Raw genomic sequence first — 24,550 nt, forward strand, 5'->3', positions numbered from 1 at the left:
TCTCACAGGTACTATGCAAGACACAACAGGCAGCTGTAATCAGGGGGCTTTTAGTCTCACTCAGATCCACTAACATTAGGGAACATTGCCAGCAGCAGAGCTGGTAGTTGAATCTGTACTTCAACTCATAATCACTATTGACATTTCAATATTGATAGCAGTGGTAATCTGCTAGTTGGAGACAAATGTATCTGCATGGGAACAGTCCTGTGTTCTCCAAGATGTGAGTGTTGTGCATGTTCCCTGACTAGCCCAAGGAGCAGAGACTAACAGAGCATCCCCAGTGATCCATCAAAGCTTGCATAACCACAGAAAAGCAGCCTTTTGTGTTTGTGTATTCTTGGCACCAGCTCACTTTGCCACAAATGGTGACATGAGCCATTTATCTCCCCACTGCAGACCAGCAACCCCATTACTGCAAATCCATCGACTATGCCCTACACATAGCCAAGAGTCACAGTCCTCCATAGCAGAAGATGATTAACAGTCCTGCACACTTGCATGACAATGCTTCTCTTCCCACACACACATATGGGCTACGTCTACACTGGCATGATTTTCCGGAAATGCTTTTAACTGAAAAGTTTTCCATTAAAAGCATTTTCGGAAAAGCGAGTCTAGATTGGCAGGACACTTTTCCGCAAAAGCACTTTTTGCGGAAAAGCGTCCGTGGCCAATCTAGACGCACTTTTCCGCAAAAAAGCCCCGATCGCCATTTTCGCAATCAGGGCTTTTTTGCGGAAAACAAATCTGAGCTGTCTACACCGGCTCTTTTGCGCAAAAGTTTTTTGGAAAAAGACTTTTGCCCGAACGGGAGCAGCATAGTATTTCCGCAAAAGCACTTACAATCTTACATGAGATAGTCAGTGCTTTTATGGAAATTCAAGCGGCCAGTGTAGACAGCTGGCAAGTTTTTCCAGAAAAGCGGCTGATTTTCCGGAAAAACTGGCCAGTCTAGACACAGCCATGCTGTATGTTTTCCAACTCCAAAATGATTTCCCATTGGCCAATAGTAATCTGACATTGCAAGCTTCCAGACGGGGATCACCATTCACTTCTCCACTATCAGTGCAGCTCTTATTCTGGTGCTGGAATACTGGCATGAGTTCAGGGTGGCCTTTCACATCCAAAAGTTCTGTAGTCATTGCTCGGTGTCCAAATCCCACATTTGAAGGTGATGCAACAGTCAGTTTTCTTTTTCTTGGGGGCAAAGAGAGCATTCTCCTGTTTGCAGCTGCTCTGGGAATGCCACCACCCACCTTGCCTTATTTTACTCTGTGTCATTTACCAAATGGTACGCAAAGAAATCATGTTCCCACATTGTTACAGTACTTCCTGCAGATCTGCAAATACAGAAGACTCAAACATGCTGTACAGGCAGTCCCCGAGTTACGCGGATCCGACTTATGTCGGATCCGCAGGTACGAATGGGGTCCTCTCCCTGGTCTCCAGCAGACCAGGGAGAGGAAGCAAAGCGGCGGAACACGCAGGCAGCGGACAGCCCAGACGCGTCTGGGCTGTCCGCTGCCCGCGTGCTCCGGGGCTTTGCTCTGCTTGCTCCCCGTCCCCCTGGTGTGCAGACAAGGGGGACGGGGAGCAAAGCGGCGGAACACGCGGGCAGCGGGCAGCCCAGACGCGTCTGGGCTGTCCGCTGCCCGCGTGCTCCGGGGCTTTGCTCTGCTTTGCTCCCCGTCCCCCTGGTCTGCAGACCAGGGGGACGGGGAGCAAAGTGGCGGAACACAGACCAGGGGGACGGGGAGCAAAGCAGAGCATAGCCGCGGAGCCCGAGGGCAGCAGAACAGCCACAGCGCGTCTGGGCTGTCCCGCTGCCCCCGTGCTCTGCGGCTTTGCTCCGGACGCCTGTGGTACAGCAGCTGGGGCGCTGCCGGTTGGTCCCGTAGTGCCGCTCTGGGCTCTACTGGACCAACCCGGCAGCACCCCAGCTGCTCTGCCCCAGGCGTCCTGATTCAGCCACTGCTGGTCAGTTTCAGCAGCGGCTGAATCAGGACGCCTGGGGCAGAGCAGCTTGGGTGCTGCTGAGTTTGTCCAGCGGCGGCGCTACTGGACCAACCCAGCAGCACCCCAGCTGCTCTGCCCCAGGCGTCCCCAAGTCAGCCGCTGCTGAAACTGACCAGTGGCTGACTACAGGAAGCCCCTGCCCCGGGCTTCCTGGAATCAGCCGCTGATCAGTTTCAGCAGCAGCTGACTTGGGGATGCCTGGGGTTCTTAAGTTGAATCTGTATGTAAGTCAGCACTGGCATCCAGATTCAGCCACTGTTAAAACTGATCGGTTTCAGCAGTGGCTGAATCTGGACGCCAGTTCCGACTTACATACAGATTCAACTTAAGAACAAACCTACAGTCCCTATCTTGTACGTAACCCGGGGACTGCCTGTAGTTGAAGTGTTCATGAGAGTGGTGCAAAACTCGGTGTTTCCTGCTTCTTTCACATATGGTTGACAGAAAAGTGCCATGCAGGTTTATGGGGGGGGGGGGGGGTTTAAATGCATGAAAATTGTGGGATATGGATGGCATTATTTGATCAGGAAATCCCAGAAAATCCTGCATATATCATTTCTGTCTCACAGCGCTTGGAGAAAATTTCCCCAAAAGCATTGTGCCAGACAGTGGTCCATAGCAAACTGGGATACCATTGTGTGGTGCACCACACTTTGCACTGGCACAAGTATTCTTGGTGAGTATGTGTGAAGCAAATACAAGCAGCAAATTAAGCATGAGCAATATATAAAATTGGCATTTGTACGCCGTATAGCTTCTGTTCACCAAAGTGTGTAGTGTAGATAGAATCATAGAATAATAGGACTGGAAGGGACCTCAAGAGGTCATCGAGTCCAGCCCCCCGCCCTCAAGGCAGGACCAAGCTCCGTCTACACCATCCCTGACAGATGTCTATCCAACCTGTTCTTAAATATCTCCAGAGAGGGAGATTCCACCACCTCCCTTGGCAATTTATTCCAATATTTGACCACCCTGACAGTTAGGAATTTTTTCCTAATGTCCAATCTAAACCTCCCCTGCTGCACTTTAAGCCCATTACTCCTTGTCCTGTCCTCAGAAACCAAGAGGAACAAATTTTCTCCTTCCTCCTTGTGACACCCTTTTAGATATTTGAAAACCGCTATCATGTCCCCCTCTTAATCTTCTTTTTTCCAAACTAAACAAGCCCAGTTCATGAAGCCTGGCTTCATAGGTCATGTTCTCTAAACCTTTAATCATTTTTGTCGCTCTTCTCTGCACCCTTTCCAATTTCTCCACATCTTTCTTGAAATGTGGCGCCCAGAACTGGACACAGTACTCCAGCTGAGGCCTAACTAGTGCAGAGTAGAGCGGCAGAATGACTTCACGAGTTTTGTTTACAACACACCTGTTGATACAACCTAGAATCATATTTGCTTTTTTTGCAACAGCATCACACTGTTAACTCATATTCAACTTGTGGTCCACTATGACCCCTAGATCCCTTTCTGCCATGCTCCTTCCTAGACAGTCGCTTCCCATCTTGTATTTATGGAACTGATTGTTCCTTCCTAAGTGGAGCACTTTGCATTTCTCTTTATTAAACCTCATCCTGTTTACCTCTGACCATTTCTCTAACTTGCTAAGGTCATTTTGAATTATGTCCCTATCCTCCAAAGAAGTCGCAACCCCACCCAGTTTGGTATCATCTGCAAACTTAATAAGCGTACTCTCTATCCCAATATCTACATCATTGATGAAGATATTGAACAGTACGGGTCCCAAAACAGACCCTTGAGGAACTCCACTTGTTATCCCTTTCCAGCAGGATTTAGAACCGTTAACAACAACTCTCTGACTACGGTTATCCAGCCAATTATGCACCCACCTTATCGTGGCCCTATCTAAGTTATATTTGCCTAGTTTATCAATAAGAATATCATGCGAGACCGTATCAAATGCCTTACTAAAGTCTAGGTATATGACATCCACCGCTTCTCCCTTATCCACAAGGCTCGTTATCTTATCAAAGAAAGCTATCAGATTAGTTTGGCATGACTTGTTCTTCACAAACCCATGCTGGCTATTCCCTATCACTTTATTACCTTCCATGACATGGCCTGTAAATCTTTACTTGTATTTTAAAGCAGAATTATCTTCATTGTATGAATGTCTTTTCCTACTTCAGTCTATATTTTTGTTAAAAGACCTATTTCTGTCTAGCAAAATTTACACTCTGACTATTGAGTTTGGAATCTAGCCAAACTTATGAGTAATATTTTTCCACTGTATCCTCCCCATCCCTCAGCTATCAACAAGGAACAGTTTTCATTCTGTTTCACTACACTCAGTTCTCATGCTAGCTTGCTTTAAAAAGATGTACCCTTTACAAATATCTAGTGTGGCTGAGTCAGACTGAAGAACTGAATGAGTGGGTTAGAAAAACATATATGGAAAAATATACAGTTCCTGCCCTAAAGGCACATAATCAAATTCCGTGAGGGTGGAGTGGGGAGGTTTGCTTAGTACTAATTTACCTTCCTGTTTTTTCAAGTGGAAAAAGAAAAATGATTTAATTTTGATCATCATTTTCCCTTTAAAAATGGTTAACGTCACTTATTAAATACTAGCAGGTGAGGCCCGTCATTGACTGTGAAAGTCATTTTGTGTAGATTACACTTATAGGAAAGATCAAAAAATTAAACATATGTAATAGATTTTTTATTACTGTGCTTGCAAAAAAGACATAAAAACAGTTTTAAATTTGTAGGATTTCAACTTCAAACATTATTCATTTTATTGAATAATTACCATCCATAGTAAATTTGAATCAGAAGCTCATAAAGCTTCCATTCCTTTTCCCGTAACTAATTTAAATTATTTTGTGATTTGTAATAGTAAAAATTGTCTTTGTACTAAAATGATAGTTGAAAAAGTGACGTGATGTTAATTTTGTTAGCAAATATTTTTATGAAGTCTAATCATAATATTCATTACTTAGTATTTAAACCTTTAACTCAGCATAAAAGTAGTGCATTCAGCTAATTTAAATGGCAGGATTGTTTATGCAAAATTTGATATCTGTAGGTAATCGGGAAGTATGACTTTATTTTGTATAAACAAATCCACAAACAAACAAATTCTTCAAAATATAGAATAAATTCTTCAGTGTAAACTGTCCAAAAGCAGTTGATACCCAAATAGTGGTGCCAAGAAACATCTTAAAATTTTTTTGCAGAAAGTAACAAGTAAAAATTATTATTTTTCCACTCCATTTTTACTTTACTTATTTCAAAGCTTTAACTTCTGACATTGGAATTTGGAAGCAAAGGCTTATAATGATCAAGAGGAATTAAAACTGAAAAAGAAATTTATACCAATAGTTGGGTGTTGTCTGTTATGTGGTTCAGCCACTAGAGAGAGAGAGAGATGCACTACATATTGTCAGTAGCTGACACAATTTTCTTTTTCCTGATGGAAGATTGAATGTTTCCAGCAAAATCAAAGTTTTCCATGGGGAAATTTTGATTTTGTGGAAACTGCATTTTCTGTTTGAAAATCATTCTGACAAAAAAATCCATGACCAGCTGATAATTGTAAGCTCTTTGCGGCAAGCAGCATCTTTTAATTTTGTATGGACAGGGTATACAAGGGAGTCCTGAAGTATGAATGAGACATCAGGCACTATAACAGTAAGATTAACAAAAAAAAAATCTACTTTACAACAAGTTCAACTTTAGAAGGATAAGAAAAACAAATTCTATAACACATTCAGTTTTAGAAGGCCAAGAAAATAGGCTATCTTCCAAAATCTCCTTTTTAACATTGTGTCTGTAAGGTTTTTTAATAAAGATAAAACCAAATTGTTTTAAACTATGAATACTGGTTCTAAATTCCCTTTAACTCCCAGAGAAGTCAAGATGGCACATCTGCTGTATGGCTGGAACTCTTGCTCCCCTGTAAGTTACAAAACCAATCCTTTTTCTGTACAGCTTCTGAGCAGTAAGTACTACTTGGGTATAGACACCATTTGATTTAAAAAATGACATCACTGAATTATATATTGGCAACCATTTTGTAAGGTTCTTATCAACACTCTGTTAAAAGGACACAATCTACTTGGGAGGAAGGAGAAAGAAAAGCAACTTCAAGTATTGCCTTGCCATTAAGCCTCCCTTTTAATTGTTGTGACTTTACTGTATATTCCTGTTTCTTAAAATGTTTAATCTCTGCCTTGTGGCTTTGTTGAAAGACCCACATAAGCAAGAAAAAAAATGCTATGTAGGGGATACAGTGAAACCGCGTCTTTAACGTGCTGGTAAATGTGCTAAAAATTGGAAACATGTTTCTGATATTTCACTGGTAGTTTTGTGGTATTGTAAGACTAGGATTATTTTTAAATTGACAGTGCTGCTTTATCAAAGGATGTTCAGCCCAATAAAAAGGCATTGAGAAGGATTTCTTTATGACTTTATATATGATTTACATTGTTACCTTTCCTGACGTTTCTACATCAGTTAATTTCCTAGTGTCCTTACCTTAATTGGCTCTGAGGTTTATAGTTCTTAACTGTGTAATAAACAAGTCTGTCAATTTATCTGCGTTAACGCCTGTGATTAACGCAGGGGAGGATTAATGCGTTAAAAAAATTAACACGTTAATTGCAGGCGTTAATGCTGTGCTGCCCCTTTGAAGTCCCTCTCCGGCGCTTCAAAGGGCCAGCGCATTAGGAGCCTGGGATCTGCTGGAGTCCCCAGCTGTCCCCGGGCTCCATGCAGCGCTGCCCCTTTGAAGCAGCGGAGCAGCACTTCAAAGGGGCAGCAGAACATGGAGCTGGGGATCAGTTGGGCACTCCAGCTAATCCCCAGCTCTACATTGTGCTGCCCCTTTGAGGCACCGGAGTGGCACTTTAACTTAGTAATTGACAGAAACATCAGAAATGTCAGTCTTTTTCTGGAGTTGTCTTTGGAGGGGACCAGAGGACTGGAGTGAGAGCATATTTAAAGAGGTAGCATCACTGAATTTTTTAACAGAAAGAAATTCCTTCCAATGTGTTTGTTGTTTGAATTAAATGCATTGTTATGAAGAACAAACTCTCTGACTGCCTGAATTAAATACCCTTCCTCTCTCAGTTGTTCAAATTTGACTTTGTGCTTTGATATGATTTGATATGTGTTCTCCAGTTAGCCAACCAGCCAGCAAAAGCAGGTTAGCTAAACTGCACACTTCTAATGTAAAATAAAAAAATAAAGTAAGCAGGCAGTTTTTATTTTTTCAGGCTTCCTTTGTGCCTCAATGATGTTTCTATACTTAGAGACTCTGTAAGCATTTTTCTTCAGAAGGTCAGCTCAACCAGTACTCCCAGGCTTAGGTGACGTGTCAGAAATGCCAGAATCCTTTCTGTTATTGCTTCCACATTTACTACCAACCATGGAAAAAGTGATGACTACTATAGGCAAGCCCCCAAAAAAGCACAACCCATTTTTCCTGTGTACGTCACCTTTAGCTTTCAACAAAAGAAAAAAATGAATAAAAAAGTCCTCGTGATCATCTTTAATGTGCTCATTGACTATTTAAATAATTTATTTCCATAAATGATTCTGCTAAATCATAATATTATGTTTATAGTAGCCCTCTGTAAAGGAAAGGGACAAGTTATATTTCACAATTATCAAAAGCTGGTTTTGATCACATGTCTGTCTTTTCTCTAACAAACAATATTGCTGTTAAAAATAGCCTGCAGGGCAATAAAGAGATATTTCAAAGAGTTTATTTAAAATGTGAGAGAATCTAGTGCCTTTTTCAAATATAAAATATTATATAAGAAAACTTAGACATTATACACAGATCTGGGCTTCAAGTGATTGCACCAAAGGTGTTGCTATCAGACTGCATGGATGGATGTGTCTGTGTACATATAGGTTTATAAATAGGCACATTTATTTCCTATAGTGGTCTGTTCTTTTGAGAGAAGTTACACTTCTATTATGAAAAGAGAAAATCTCTTGGAACACCATGGTCAGGATGCAAAAATGTTCACTGAACTCTGCAGAGCATTTGTAAATCCTGATATTAATGGGGAAAGTGGTAGGGACATTCTCTCTTACACATAATGATTTGTTTTAAATTCTCAGTGTTCAAGTTGTTGATAAAAAATGATATTCTGACCTTAAAAAAACCTAAAATATTTTCCTTGGTAACTAAAAAAAAAAAAAAAAAAAAAAAAAAAGCTTGTTAGGAGAAGAATTTCTGTAATGTATTAGGCTAGCATTCTACACCTCAGAAAGCTCCAGTGTAATATGCTGTGTTTTCAGGAGCTGTGTCAGTGCCGACCTGGCGAAGGAAACTGTTCCTGTTGCAAAGAGTGCATGCTTTGTCTAGGCACGCTTTGGGATGAGTGCTGTGACTGTGTTGGTAAGTTCATTATTTGTCAACCCCTACTGTTCATTGCATTATTTCTGTAATTAACTTGTAAATTCTTCGGGGCGGGATCTGTCTGAAATATTCTAATAAATAGCGCACTTTGGGAGCTGAATAGCTAATTAAAAGCAGGTATTACTGGGTCACTTGATTACATTGTCTATGGTATTCCTGACTCTATTCCGTTAATGTCACAGTAACTGATTCACTAATTCTGTTTCAGATTATGGACAACCCTTGATTCAACATCCAAAAGAAACTCAGTACACCAACAGTGTTTCAATTTCTATCACATTTTGTGACGTAATGGGAACACAAAATATAAAGTGCCGTTAGATAAATATAAACAGTGCAATTTAAGGCTTACTGTCTTGTTTCTAGCTTTGTGTCAAGATTCACAGGTACTCACCTACTATCTCAAAGTCTAAGACTACTATCCAGAAATGTGTATGCAAGATGGGACTGTTCTACCAGAGAGATCAGAAGGGATAAAAACTGCCTAGTGCTAGTAGCTAAGACTTCTACTAGTGAATGCTGTCCCTGGACCCTGCTGAGGAATTTCATCTTCTATATCAGTCTCAAGATTGTAGGTGTCTGATATATTGGAAGCTTCAGCCCTCCTGTGGATTCTGGAAAGGGTTTTTCTTTTTTTTTATTCAAGATCCTCTTGGCTGCTATGAGAAGGACAAATCTGCAATGTTCCACCTTCTGTGGTTAGAGTTGAGGATGTAGGAGAGAGCATAACTATGGTATTGAGAGACTTGGGAAGTGTGGGGAATGAAACACAGAAAATATAGAGGCAGAGACAGAGAACATAGTGCAAGGAAAGAGAGATGAGCATGTAGAAGGGAAGAAAGAAAAATAAAATGACTAGAAAGCAGCCAGGAAGAAATGCACTGTGATCTCAATTAGAAAATAAAGATGTGGAAGAAAGATTAAACAGAGGCAACAGAATGCCATAAAATGTTGACATGAATATTGTATTAGTTGTAATATACAAATACGTGTTCCTTTCATTTGCAGGAGGCCTGGCATTGTAGATATTTTTCATCCTGGCTCTTAGATTTTGGCTAACTCTTCAAGTCCTGATCATACTAATATAAACAAATACCTGTTTTCTGGATGCTGATTTTGTAATTCGACAAAACAGCTTCAGTTGAACTTTTTGTACTTGGAGCCATAACTGTAATGGAGAAGAGGGAGCTGCATGCTGTGCACAATAGTTCTTGTGATGTACAGTAAACTTCCGATAATCCGGCACCTTTATGACCCAGGGGGTGCCGGATTATCAGATATGCCGGAGTACCGGAAGGGGGGCTATGAGGAGTCTGGGGTGGGGGTAGGGGGTCGGCGGGGAACTGCACAGAGTGGGAGAGGGCGGCGCTGTGGGACCAACCCGGCAGAACCCCAGCTGCTCTGCCCCCGGCTTCCCCAACTCCGCCACTGATCAGTTTCAGCAGCGGCGGACTTGGGAAAGCCGGGGCAGAGCAGCTGGGGTGCTTCTGGGTTGGTCCCGCAGGGCCGCCCCTCACCTGAGCGACGCTGCGGGACCAACTCGGCAACACTCCAGCTGCTCTGCCCCCGGCTTCCCCAAGTTAGCCGCTGGTCAGTTTCAGCAGCAGCAGACTTGGGGAAGCCGGAGGCAGCGCAGCTCCAATTGTCCAGCTGCCTGGAGCACTTCCAGGTTCCAGTTGGTGCCAGACTATCAGGAGTGCCGGACCACTGGATGCCGGACAATTGGAGTTTTACTGTACTTCAGTGTTGCAAGGCATTTCACTTACAACTTTAGTGCTTCACAGCAAAAATCTTAAACCCAGTGGGTGAAATACTGTCTCTAATGAAGTGTATGGAAGCTTTTCCACTGATATCTGAGGGAAGTCAGACTTTCACCCAACGTTTTTTTTTTTTTTTTTAAACAAAAAATTAATTTTATTTCTAAATGCTGCCCTTTCTAGGGCAGATGGGAGACAGTTTTAAGAGTTTCTCTGTAATTTTTTTCATTTTATACTTTTCATTCCTCTGCAGGTATGTGCAATCCTCGCAACTACAGTGACACACCTCCAACTTCCAAGAGCACTGTAGAGGAGCTGCATGAACCAATCCCTTCGCTCTTCCGAGCACTCACAGAAGGGGATACTCAGCTGAACTGGAATATTGTTTCCTTCCCTGTTGCAGAAGAACTGTCACATCATGAAAATCTAGTTTCGTTTTTAGAAACGGTTAACCAGCCACAGCACCAGAATGTCTCTGTTCCAAGCAACACTGTCCATGCTCCATACTCCAGTGACAAAGGTAAAGGCTAAATTCCTAGGATCCTGAAAAGGACAAAATAAATTAGCCATGCTTAAGTGAGTTAGCCTCTTTAATGTAGAAATAAAAGACATAGTCCTTTCCCTAAAGAGTTTGGTCTAATTTCTGTCACAGTGTGACAAAAGTGGACTAATACAACAGCAAGGGTAAAGGGAGGAACAAGTGACAGTCCTGGGAGGGAAGTAAACCATAAAACAATTTGTCAATATGAAATTCCCCCTTGCAAAATTTGGGGTTTCATCAATTCATGCCACTCTAGGTGGGATAAGGTATTAAATTGCTGTTGGAAGCTGAAGTAATTGCTTCTTTTAACTTAGGGTACGTCTAGACTACCGCGTTATGTCGACGGAAGTTTTGTCGACAGATACTGTCGACAAAACTTCCGTCGACAAAGAGCGTCCAGACACATTGAGTTCTGTCGACAAAGCAAGCTGCTTTGTCGACAGAACCCTGTAGTCTAGACGCAACCCTACAGGCAATAACACCTTCTGTCGACAGAACTCTGTCGACAGAAGGTGTTATGCCTCGTAAAATGAGGTATACCAGCGTCGACAAAACTGCTGAGTTCTGTCATATATATAAACAGTGCTGTGTTAGTTTTTTTATTGTTTGACTATTGGTAACTCTTGCTGTCTTCCTGTGCTGGCTCTACTATTTTATTAGTATTTAAGAAATACTAATTAATACAGACATATTGCCTTTCCATACAAAAGTGAACCTCTGACCTAGTTATGTTTCTCAACAAGGCTATTCTTCATTAAATGGAACTCAGAGACTTTTCTAATTTCCTTTAAGGCCCATTGAAAAAAATTAATTAATTCCAGATACAGGAAACCATATGGTCAGAAAACTTCTAGTTCATATCATTATTAAAACACTTGTCTCTGGTATTAGAATAATGCAAGCTACAATGTCATATTGTAAGCTGCAGAAAGCAATATGTGCAAACAGTACAGTATTTAAAGTTGTGAATTACAATAGAACCTCAGAGTTATAAACACCTGAGGAATAGAGGTTGTTAGTAACTCTGAGATGTGGGTAAGTCTGAACAAACATGGTTGTTCTTTCACAAGTTTACAACTGAACATTGATTTAACATCCTAATTTGTTAAACAAGCAGAGAAACCGTTTATTTGCCTTGTCAATATTTTTTCTTTTCTTTTTTAGTAGTTTGTTTAATACTGTATTGTACTGCATTTCTTTTCTTTTTAAATCCCTGTTGCTGCCTGGTTCCATATTTCCAGTTCCAAATGACGTTGATCAGTCAGTTCATAACTCTGATATTCATAATTCTAAGGAGAACTCTGGGTTCTACTGTTCTTGCAAAAGAGTTATCGTTGAAACTATCCTACGTCTATCCCAATGTATCTAGGTGTTGCAGACTAGATGGTACCTTGCAGTTTTCTTGTGGGTTTTCTATCATCTACACACAGGAAGAATCCATGATGAGTTTCAACTTGAACTCTCAGTTCAAAACACAGTTCAAGAATGTGAGGGAGATTTGGAATTTAATATAAAGGCTGTGATGTGCAGCAGGAGAGTGGAACTATTGGAGCCCAGGAAAGTGTATAAGCCCCAGGATGATCAAGGCCTTATTCCCTGTGGGCAAGGTGGGTATAGGTTAATTGGGTACCTAGAGCCAATGGAGGGCCTGGCAGACACCTAATACAAAAGCTCTGCTTCAGTCAGACAGAGAGGAAGGAGGAGAGTTGACTAGAGTTTGGAGTAGTACCTCTGTTAACAGAGTACTGGGGGAAGGGAAACCCTGCCCAAGCAGAGCAGAGGGACTCCCCTGGAACAGAGGATTGCGAGAAATCCTACCCACAGGGTAAGAAAATAAGCAGCCTGCAAAGCTGAAGGGGCTGGGACCTGGAGTAGGGGATGGATCCGAGTCCTTTCCCTGCTCCCCTTTCTCTCCCACCGGGGTACTATCAAAGCCCATGGCGCCCAAGAATAGGGGCATGAAACCGTGCCCTGACTCACCACAACAAGGAAAAGTGTGGGACCCACTACAGTGGGGTTGGCCATTTGCCACACAGGAAGAAAGAATGCCGCACATAACAAGTGGCTGCAAAATAGAAATACCTTCCTGCAAAAAATTTTGCATTTTGGAAAAAAAAAATCCTTAATTGGGACCAAAAATATTATAAAAAGCATGTTTGTGGTAATATGTAGCAGGGCGTTGCACGGCTGCCTTGGTTCCTGCCCCTTCTGTGCTGACACAGTCACTCAAGGGCCCCGGGATTCAGTAACGGCTGGTGCCATTTATTTACAAGTTGTACTCTCACCACCTTTTCACATACAGGCAGTCCCCGAGTTACGCGGATCCGACTTACATCGGATCCGCAGTTACGAACAGGGCCCTCCCTCTCCCTGGTCTCCAGCAGACCAGGGAGAGGAAGCAAAGCGGCAGAACACGCGTGTTCCGCCGCTTTGCTCCCCATCCCCCTGGTAGCAGAGCAAAGCCGCAGAGCCTGGGGTTCTTAAGTTGAATCTGTATGTAAGTCAGAACTGGGGTCCAGATTCAGCCGCTGTTGAAACTGATCAGTTTCAGCAGCTGCTGAATCTGGATGCCAGTTCCGGCTTACATACAGATTCAACTTAAGAACAAACCTACAGTCCCTATCTTGTACGTAACCCGGGGACTGCCTGTACATAGATTGGGCTCTAGTGTCTGCAGCCAGAGGGAAGAGCTACCCCCAGCTTCTTCCCCCCAGCCTTTTATATGGCCCCGGCAGCTGCCTCCCATTCACCAATTAGACACAGGTTTTCTCTAGCCAGTGCCAATTGACTTCCCTTAGTAGCAGCTGGTGTGACAAGGGCCGAGTCAGCAGTTCTTGCTCAGTGCTCTGTCACACAATGGAGTCCCAGAAAAATTCCATTTCTCTGGGTGCCAGGGCTGGCATTGACTCCATTGCCTTTCAGCAGGTGTCTTCAGGCAGAATGTGAAATTGACAAAAGCCTTCCAGCCTGGCTCTTGTCGCCAGCCTCTCTACCTCTTCCCATCTTTGGAGGCTGAAGCAAGCAAAGAGCTGGTATGTTCAGCTTCTCTAGCACTGCAGCTGGATTGGGAGGCTGAGTGATCAGGCTCTCTGCCTCTCCAGGGCCCCAAGCTTGCAGGGAAGAAGTGAGTAGGCTGAGGGTCAGGAAGGCCGAGTGTCGGGATGGTCAGCCCTGGTATACTTCCTGGAAGGCATTTTTCAATTGCTGTTTTTTTGGATAAAAAGTTGGAATTTGTTAGGATGCAAGGGGTGGATTTTCTCAAGACTTTATGAAAAGGGCAACCAGCTCTAATAACAATTTGCATTTTATTCATAGTTGGCAAGGTCCCAAAACTGGGGGCGTGGGTTGTGTATTTCATAGACTGCCTGTTCCATAAGCAACATTGTGTTCAATATTAGGTTTAGAGATCCCGCATGCTATTGCCAAATTCCGAGAATAACAGTTGAGAGAAACTTAGAAATACAGGGCATCCCTGCTATAAGTCGCCCCATACACATCTGTTCTGCACTAAAGTCATTGACGCTTGTAGAAACTGATGCGTTATAAGTCCTTCCATTCCCTGCTCTTAAGTTGTGCAAAGCTCTCTGTCCCCCTGCCCTCTCCCCCAGTTTGCACAAATGGAAGTCAGCTGTGGGGAAAAAAAATTCCCCACTTCAAGTTGTTTCACTATACGTCTAAGTGTTTTTGAATGTATCTTGGACTTGTAGCAAGGATGACCTGTAGGTACTTGATGCCCCTCATAAACAGGCTTTCGTAGGAAATCAGCACAGAAATAAGTGACCTATTTATGGCTAAAGCACTTGAGCAGATCTACTCCTTTTCAGCTCTTCAAAGAGTCTGTGAGGGGAAGGTCTAAAATGTCTTCCCCCGTTATGCAGTTTGAGGAGGAATAGAAACTACTGGACAGTATGGACATATGGGTAATATGCTCAGTCACTGTATATGCGTCTTGTGCAGGAAAACTTTTGAACTGCTTGCATAAGCACATGTACCACAGAAGTACATGCATATTGCATTCATGCTATCAAAACCAAATAAGTAGGACAGTGCATATGCTAACCAGCAACAGCCTGTATTGTTTAAAGCTAAAGCATTTATAAGAAGAATGTTTTGCTAGAAATACCAACATATTCTACAGTCATTGGTGCTCTTCAGTCTATTGAACCTTATATAGTCCCATAAAGCCCTGTATATCCAGGGGCCTGGGCACCAAACATTGATCAGTTTCCCTAGTAGTGTTGCTAATAATTGTAATGGGGCTACTAGAAAGCCAGTTAGGTTTTTTGCATGCTGTGGTTCCTCTCTGCTCAGTTTATTGTCCTTCTGTGGACACCTGTCATCCAGCACTAGCATTGTATATTAAGGAGGTTATTACCCAGATATTCTCTCTCTACCTATGCCTCTTTTTCTTGTTGCACATAAGGTGCAATGCTGGCTTCTGTATGCCTCCACTTTTGCCCTAGCTTTGGAGCTAGCAGTGCGTGGTCAAAAAATAGAGTTTCAAAGGAGGAAATTGTCAAAGGTAAATGGAACACAGCTTTTTGTATGTTATTTTGTATAGGGTTCTGCTAAACTTGGAATGGGCCCTGTCTAAAACTGTACTTGCCATTTTCTGCCAGAACCTCTCACTGCCTTGATTCCATACAAAGCTTATGCAGTGATTGAAACTACTCTTGTGGGAGGTGCTGGATTTATTATTTTCTCTTCTAGATGAGTACTGAAAAATTATCACTAGCTCAAGCGACCACTGAGAGTTGTGATGACAGACACCTCATGAACCACCGGGGCTAGAAAGGAACCCTATATCACTGGGAAGCTGGAACTTTCTGTGGTACAAAGTGTTTATTTCTAGTCATGGCATACTGTTCACTGTTGAACTTTAAAAATCACATTTTCTTACCATTGCTGCTGATTTCTTTGCCCCTAGCTTGACTCTAATATCTAAAGTGGGAACAGGCAAAATGTGGCCCACAGGTCACATCTGGCCTGCCACCGCCTTCCCGTGGCCCAGCAAGAGCCTCAGGCAGGCTCCCTGCCTTCCTTGCCGGCTGCAGAGACCATGTGCTCTTGCTCCACAAGCCCCTGGGGGGCACTCCGCACGCTGCTCCCACCCCTAGCTGCCGAGATAAGCGCCTCCCGGCCAGAGCCTGCACCTGAAACCCCAATCTCTCTCTCCCCCCAACCCTATGCCTCCTGCATCCATACTATCTCCCACACCCTGCACCACAATCCTCTGCCCCAGGCTACAACCCCCTCCTAGACCCTGCACCCCCTTCTATACCCCTGCTCTACATCAGAATACTCTCCTGCACCCATACCCCCTTCCAGACTCTGCAACTCCTCCTGCACCCCAATCCTCTACCTCAGGTCACAATCCTCTCTTTCACCCAAACACCCTCCCAGACTTCACACTCCCTCCTGCACCCAATCCCCTACTCTGAACTCCCTTCTTCATTCAGCCTCCATGCCAGACCCCATATTTCCTTCATTAATATTATGGTAGAGTGCAGCCCTTGACCTCTTTCAAAATTCTTGTAGTTCCCCACCTCCCATCTAAAATTATTGCCTACCCCTGATCTAAAGTGTCATTTTGAACTACTGTAGATGGTGACAATAGTTCAAACCAAGAGTTGTCAATTCATGAATCACAACTTCAGGCTGTTTTTCTGGGAATCACGTTTTTTGTTCTATATATTGAGCTTAAACTCCTGTTTAGTGGCCTCAGAGCTCAAAACTTGCAGTTCACGTATCTTTTAAAGTGAACTTAGTTGTCACAGGTGATAACAGAATCTTGGCAATAGCGGGGAGGAAGGATAGCAGATTATCTTTTGGCAGATAATGAAACACAATCCATAGTGCAGTGAAGGGTATCTTGGCATTAACCAGTGGTTACTGTCTAGATGGGAACTAAATTCCCACTCTTTGGGTACCCTGACCAGGTAAGAGAGCTTGTCATCAACACTAGCTAGCTTAGTGGATACAATAGGTGGTTGTTGCAATAGTTCTCTTATTTATCGTCCTTAATTACCAGAAATTTGTATGGTTTTTTTATAAAGTATTTACCACTTGTTAAGAAATTTGATCTACTGATAGGAAAGCACTGTATGTAATTACACAATTATTTTCACTTATGAGAAATGTATTGTTATTTCTTTTGTTTATTGGCAGTGTAAATGTAATTTGACTTGGAGAAAATTAGAAGATTTTTATTTTATGTTATAGATAAGATTTAAATAATCAAACTACACATTACAGGTGGTGTGCTCTGAATTTGTAACTTCCTAAAGTCCTCTGCAGTGTAGTTCTTTTGTAGTTATTGCTTGGCCTGGAAAACATGAAGATTATAACAACATGCTGATGGAAACATGGAACTGTCTTGTTCTGATTACTTTGAATTCAGACTTTGTTGTACATTATTCTCTCTGCCACACAAAACTCCCATTATCCTGATTTTTTTTTAATTCTTCATTTTCTGAGATGAGTTACATATCTGCAGTGTTTTCTTCCCCTGAGAACTCTCTTGCACATTCCCTTTTTGATCTGTGTGAAAACTGTTGAAATACTAATGAAAGAACTGTTACTGCAATAAGTATTATCCTTTTATCTACAGTGAGACAGTCAAGAGGATGTTTTACATAATTGGGTTCTTGAAATTGACAGCAGTTAAATAGATTTTCCAGAACACATTGTAAACTTGTAGGTATCAGTTTTTTTACATGGCCCCATTTCACCAGTCTAAGAATCACTTTAAATAAGAACTTTTGAACTTGTTAAAAGCAATGGGCAGAATTCCATCTCCTATCATACAGGAATCAAGATAAAAATAAGGTGTAGACATTAAATTACTATAAAATAAAGATGCAAAACGGTTTGAAAGACTGAGTTGTCTTTGTTGCCAAATTGGGAGTGTGTATCTTGTGGGTCCCTTAGAAATCTGTCCTGAATCCAGTACTAGTCAAAATTTTTATACGACTTGGATAGCGGAGTGGAGACTGTTCTTATCAAATTTTCATGCAACGCTAAAATGGGAAGGATTGAATTCAAAAGGACCTTGAAAAGTTGGAGAATTGATCTGAAATAAACAAGATGAAATTTAGTAAAGATCAATACAAAGAACTATATTTAGGAAAGTAAAATCAGATGCACAACTATAAAGTGGGAAATAATTAGCTAGGCATCAGAATTGCAGAAAAGGATCTGGGATTATAGTGGAACACACAATGAATATGAGTCAACAGTGTGATGCAGTGACAAGGCTAACATCTTGGGTATATTAACACCAGTGTCATCTGTCAGACACAGGAGGCAATTTCCCCACTCTGGTATTAGGGAAACCCCCACTAGAGCATTATGTCAAGTTCTGCAAATCATTCTTTAGGAAGTATGTGGATAAATTCAAGAGTCCAGAGAAGAACAAGAAAAATAATTAAAAGGTTTTGAAAAACCAGACCTACCTGACCTATGAGGAAAGGTTCATAAAAAAACTGGGCATGTTTTGTGTTGTGAAGAAAACTGAGGGGGAACCTTGATAATTCATCAAATATGTTGAGCTGTTACAAAGAAAATGGAGATCAACTGTTCTCCGTTTCTGCTGACGATAGGAAAAGTAGTGGGCTTAATCTGCAACAAAGAAGATTTAGGTTACATATTAGAAATTTTTTTGTAACTATAAGGGTAGTTAAACTCTGAAATATGCTTCAAAGAGTCATTGTAGAATTCCCATCACTGGATGTTTTAAGAATAGTTTGGAGAAACGTTTGTGAGGGTACACTTGATTCTGCCTCAGCACAAAAGGATGGATTAGATAATTTCTTAAGACCTATATTTCAATGATTTTATGATTTGGTATGGGTTAAGGATTAAGGCTGGTGTCAGTAGAGCTTCCGTAACTTGTAAAAATTGGCTTTTTCTTAATAGTTCATAATAAACTGAAATGTGAAACTGAAAAGATCTTTCCTCCAGAGTGTGTGTGTTGGTCTGATACTATACTATACTATAGTGATAGAAATGTAGCCATGTTAGTCTGGTGTAGCTGAAACAAAAAACAGGACTATGGTTTATTATATGGTTTATTGTAAACCATCTTGTTAGTCTTTAAAGTGCTACATAGTCCTGTTTTTTGTTATACTATACTATAGTTATTCAAAAGTGCTGGGCTGCTGGTTGCTTTTTCCCAAGAGACAAGTCCTTTGTATTCAGAGAAGGAGAAATGCCTGATTATATTAAGAACTCTGTGGGCTTTAGCAAACAAATATATAAAATGTATGTAGTGGTATTATGACTGTGTCAGTCCCAGGATATTAGGGAGACAAGATGGGTGAGGCAACATCTTTTATTGGGCCAACTTCTGTTGGTGAGGAAGACAAGCTTTTGAGCATGCACAGAGCTCTTTTCACGAACCAATCATTCTATAGCTTGGTCTACATTACATACTTCAGTATAATTACGTTGTTCAGGGGTGTGAAATGCCACACCCCTGAGTGGTGTTAGACTGACCTTAAACCCATGTGTAGACAGTGCTTTGACCATGGGACATATTCTCTCAATATAGCTACCACCTCTCGCGGAGGTGGAATTAGTAAAAAAAAAAAAAGAGGGGGGTGGGAGGGGGGAGCTCTCTTCCATCACCTTAGACTAGAGCATCTTCACAGTGGCACTGCTGCATCAATGTAGCTGCGCTAATGTACATTTGTAGTGCACACTGTCCTATATCTGACCTATATCAGTCTTTATCCTCAAAGGAAACTTGCAACACTCTCAAAAGATGAGCCTGGGAGCTTGAATTTATAATTTTGCTTGACACTAAACATCAGGGACTGAAAAAAAAATTGTGTATATGGCTTATTATAACAACCTGTTACTCATTAACAACCTCCACAGTTGCAGCCCTTTGTTTTCCCCATGACGACTGGTAGGATGTTAGCCAGCCATCCCATATGAAATGGGTCCTCAAAATACATGCTAACTACTTATGCTAAACAATCAGTTTCACCTGTTTAATTGTGAGCTGACTATGTTTCCCAGACCTGAATTGGAGCTATGTGTAAGCTCGAATGTTCGTCTCTCTCAATCACAGAAGTTGATCCAATAAAAAGATGTATAAAATGGTAGCTCAGAGTTTGGGATGGCTCTTGAATCCAGTACTTCCCTTTTTTCTTTAACTGGCATATGCTTAATTTGTACGTTGTTAAAAAAAAATTTAGTAGTAAAGACCACGTGCTGAGTAGAAAAAGGGTTCCCTGTTACAAATAGATTAAGTATTTGACCACAGCAAAGCTGGACATCTCACTCCTATTGCTGGATAGCATAAATTTTCACTAGCACAGGGAAGCCAGAAAAGAGAGTTTGTCAAGCATGCTGAAAAGAGAAGTTTGCAGTTGGGATCAAGATTAGCAGATTGAAGGCTAGAGACTATGAGCACGAGTTGGAGTTGGTATGGGAATAAGCAGGAAGCAATCTAACTTTTTTTTTCTCGGTTAAGAGCTGTATACGTAGTGTGTGGTAGTATGATGATGTAGAATAATGAAACAATGGAACTAATAAAACATAATAATATACATATTTCCACTAACTTGCTTTTTTTAATCTTACCCTTGACCTGTGTATTGTAGATAAAAAATTGCTCTTAGCTGAGACCTTGCCTTTATACCTGTTAAAGCACCTTGCACACTGGTATTTTATAAAAATTCCATTAAAAATTCTTTTAGCTCACAAAGATAAGCACTCAAATTAGGAAATGCCAAAAATAGGTTTGCATGTGCCATCTTCTCTGCACCCTCATGCATGTGAATGGTCTGTATTGTAATCCATAATTGTACAATCTTTCAAGCAATACAATATTCCTTATGGTTTTTGTACACTCCTAAAAATAAACCTGCAGCATCTGGCAGTATTGTGTAGAGCTGAGTTTACAAGTGGTAGGTCTGCCCTGCAGGTGGGAGGGCACTTCCCAGCGTGAGTAGGCAGATTGGCACTGACTTTGATTGAGCTAGCATGGTAAAAATAACAGTTTGACCAACAGTAGCACAGCTGGTGGCTCAGAGAAGCTGCATATGTATCAATGGAGTCTGGGCGGGTCTGTCTATCTGTGCTGATAAGCCTGGTCCCTGTTGCAGTGTAGGCAAACCCAAAATGTTCAGTGATTCAGCCCAGGACCCCTGTATAGCCCTGTCATATCCACTCTGCAATTTACAAGGTGCACCTTGTATAGTGCAAAAAGTGGTGTTACCATATAGTTGAGAAATAGTATACGATCATAGAAGTAAAGATTACTGCTCTATGTACAAGAGGCTTGAGAGGCAAGGATGCCATTTCGGGAGAGTTGGGGGGCAGCAGCCATGCACTCCAGGACGTGGCTTGCTTTTCAACCCATTCCCCAGACTACCAGGGAGTGAGGGGAAAGTACTTACTAACTTTTGTTTCCCTTTGTTTAGAGAACATGTGCACTGTGGTCTATTTTGATGACTGCATGTCAATACATCAGTGCAAGATCTCTTGCGAGTCCATGGGAGCATCAAAATACCGGTGGTTTCATAACGCCTGCTGTGAGTGTATTGGGCCAGAATGTATCGATTATGGCAGTAAAACTGTCAAATGTATGAACTGCATGTTTTGAAACACAGAAGCTCTATAATTGTAATGTGGCCAAAGCAATGTCTCTCAATTAAAAAGACAGGGATTGAGAGTATTGCATTAGTGGGATATGTTCTGGGAGCAACTAAACATGAGTGATTTTAGAAAAGATGTATAAAATTCAAAGTATAGCTGTATTTTTTTTGAATCCTGTAACCAATGCTAATTGGCAAATGTTTCTGTTATGTTTATTTTTTCCTTATTTTTAGCTGAGTCGTATAGCCAGCCTCATGCTTACTGTCCTGATTGTTTTGCTTTGATCTAAATATATTGCCTGTACTCATTTTCAGAATGTAATATCATATTTAGCAGTCCAGAATAGTGACATCTCAACAACATTCCCATCACTTAGAAGTTCCACATGTGCTCAAATAGATAATGCTCTTCTATGTTTGTTTTTTATAAGACTCCAGTATACAAGTCATAAGACGCCAGCGGCTTATGGTCTTATCCCATAGCCCAGACTCCTATTGTGAAAAGGATGTCACAATTCACAGTGAGAACAGTTCGTTTTTGTCCACCTCAAAACAGGAGCTGAAATAGATAAAATCCCAGTTCCTTAGAAGGATGTCCCACCTACCACAATACCTTGTGTGTGACATAATTCCTCCAGCTGTTACCTGCCTCCTTTCCTACAGGCAAGGTATAGCATTTAATAAAGAAATCATGTTCCCATTAGTGGACTCTTACAAACCAAAATAAAGCTGGTAAATTTTGTCATGTCCACTTCCTATCACACACTTCATAGGCTATCCCTGGAAACCTAGTGCTATGCTGTAAATTTGAAGGCTATTATGAACAGAAAAAAATAGCAAGTACAAACTGGGAATTAAACTGCATATCCTAGTAGGCTCAGCAAGTTGATCTGTTTAATAGTTGTCATCACATTCGCACACTCGGTACTGCTCTGTGGAGCACTTATTCTAATTGTTTGGTTTTGCTTTGAGATTGGTTTTGATTTTGATTTATGACATAAAATGGCTTATTGCCAGAGTAATTATCTTCTGAGACAAATGAGCATTCTCTAAGTATGGAACACTTGGTCCATTTTTCTTGTTTTAATATATGGAATAATAGGCAACTATGAATTATAATACAATTACTATGGTACCATTAGGTTTTTCCTGTGGTGATGGCATAAAAACCACAAGAATAAAGCCTGAGTACCTTGTGATCTCACCAGAAGCTCATGACCGTGTTTATTACAACAATATTTAAACATGTATTAATTTTTACATAGATGAATTTGACTATTCCTGTTTCTCCCTCTTGCCCAATCTCTGAAGGTCAAACTGCCTCCTAGCAACATGTTCCTATACATTGAGATCCATTAATTTCAATTCTCATTTTATCTGAAAAAATGAGGGGAATTTTTATTTCTCCTAATACAACTCTTCAGTTAAGAAAAATCTAAACATGGCTGCTGTTGTGCACGACTTAATTTTTTTTAACTCTTTTCCGGGTATAAAGAATTATTCGAAAGCTGTGGGTTTTCTTAAGCATTTAAACTAGCTGGAAACAAAACTTCTTCCTATTTAAAATGGGGATTTATGGGAAAGATTTTTGAATTCATGGCTTCTGGGGGAAGAGCAAAGATCAACCTTAACTGAAAGAAATGTTATTTCTTTTTATGGTTTGTTCCTTGAAACTTCTCCATTTTTTGTGGAAAGAAATTCTCCATGATTTTCTTATCGTGAAGGGGGAGAGAGGCTATGCTTATGTTGTGATTATGTATTTTGAGTTCTTGAGCATTATACATTGTTTCTGATCAAGAATTAATAAAATGTTTTACAAGTGTTTCTGCAAATCAGTGACACACTGAAGGCTTTGAGTTATCATATAATGAATTATTTGAAATATGAAATATAATGTGTCAGAATCTTAAGATGAATCAAGATTCATTGTCTTTTTGGAACCCTCAGGATTTATGACATCACCCTTCTTACATTATAATTTTACTTCAAAATCAAGTAGTAAGGATAAAGAGGGTGTGTGAGTAGGAAGACAGAACCTTGGTTTTAAAGAGTTAAACATCCATAAATATTATGGGAAATCACAAAAAGGTAAATTTTCGTTTGTCAAAGTTTTTGCTAGTGAGGACAGTCCACTTTAAATCGAGTTTGTTCTATTTTTGTAATGTATGATGGTCTCCAGAGAGTCTGTGCTGTAAACTCAGTGTGTATGAAAATGATCTATGGCAACATCAGATGTATTTTCATATATTTCATTTGTTTAAACAAGTATTTTAATAAATAATGAGATATTATTTGAGTTGTGCTTATTATCACTGCTACTTATTCCCAGTCTGTCAGGGCAAATACTTTTCATGGAGCTGGAATATAAATTGTCTTACTGATTTTACTAATTTTAATCCTGTGACTATAGTCTCAATTAATAACTTACTGTTTCTTAAGGTTTAGTGACAAAGTGCTTCTTAGCAGCTGGAAAAGTGTTTTACAGATAAAATTGTAATTTTGCTTCTAATTGAATGTATTTACTTTATGTAAAACAAGAAACTTACAAAATGGAATTCGTATAACATTCTGGAATGTTCTTAGTTATGAAAATCCCATCATAAGAGACTACTATGCAATTTACATGACACGGAGGGGAAAATAATAAATATTTTATTGTTGGGACACATCTCATTTCTGCCCTAATTGTACCAAAGCACTTAAACACGTGGTTGAAGTGAAGCAAGTGCATAAGTATCTTGCCGAATTGGGATCTTATCCAATGGAAGCATCTGAGCAACTCATATCATTAAACACTCACTATAAAATTTTAAATCCTTAAGCATCAATAAAATATGCCCCCATGTAACAATCAGTGGCACAAATTTTAACAATTAGGCTCTCACTTAGATTTCTAAAATCTATAGAAATGACATGTAATTTGTGGAATAGCAATGTAATGCCAATGTAGTATTTAAGGAAGTGTGTTTTATAATTGAATTGCCATTTCATTTTGTAAGTCATATATTTTAAGAAAAATGTAGGGAGCAGATCATATCTGCTCCAGTAGTTTACTCTGACAGCATATGGGGAATAGAACTAAGGATGTGAAGTAACGGTTAATTTACTAGTTGAGTAGTCGAGGGGAATTCCATTGACTACTCAACTAGTTAATGGGAACTTCTATATTCCTCCTTTGAAATGTACAAGAGACCCTGCTGAGGCTCTTGTACATTTAAAAGGAGGAATGCGGA

The 24,550-nt window shown here is 40.8% G+C and overlaps 1 protein-coding gene across 1 annotated transcript in view; it reads left to right on the top strand.

Annotated features, from left to right (window-relative positions):
- TWSG1 (twisted gastrulation BMP signaling modulator 1) overlaps window positions 1-23,608 on the top strand; it is a 38,132-nt gene extending 14,524 nt beyond the window's left edge. The window contains exons 3-5 of the mRNA XM_075920970.2: window positions 8,292-8,391; window positions 10,423-10,689; window positions 21,144-23,608. Of these exons, the coding sequence (XP_075777085.1) occupies window positions 8,292-8,391; window positions 10,423-10,689; window positions 21,144-21,325 (549 nt within the window). The 3' untranslated portion in view covers window positions 21,326-23,608. The remainder of the gene's footprint in view (window positions 1-8,291; window positions 8,392-10,422; window positions 10,690-21,143) is intronic.
- The last annotated feature ends 942 nt before the right edge of the window (window positions 23,609-24,550 follow it).

The sequence above is a fragment of the Pelodiscus sinensis genome, chromosome 2, assembly GCF_052426305.1.
Source record: "Pelodiscus sinensis isolate ZL-2025 chromosome 2, ASM5242630v1, whole genome shotgun sequence".
Lineage (NCBI taxonomy): Eukaryota > Metazoa > Chordata > Testudines > Trionychidae > Pelodiscus > Pelodiscus sinensis.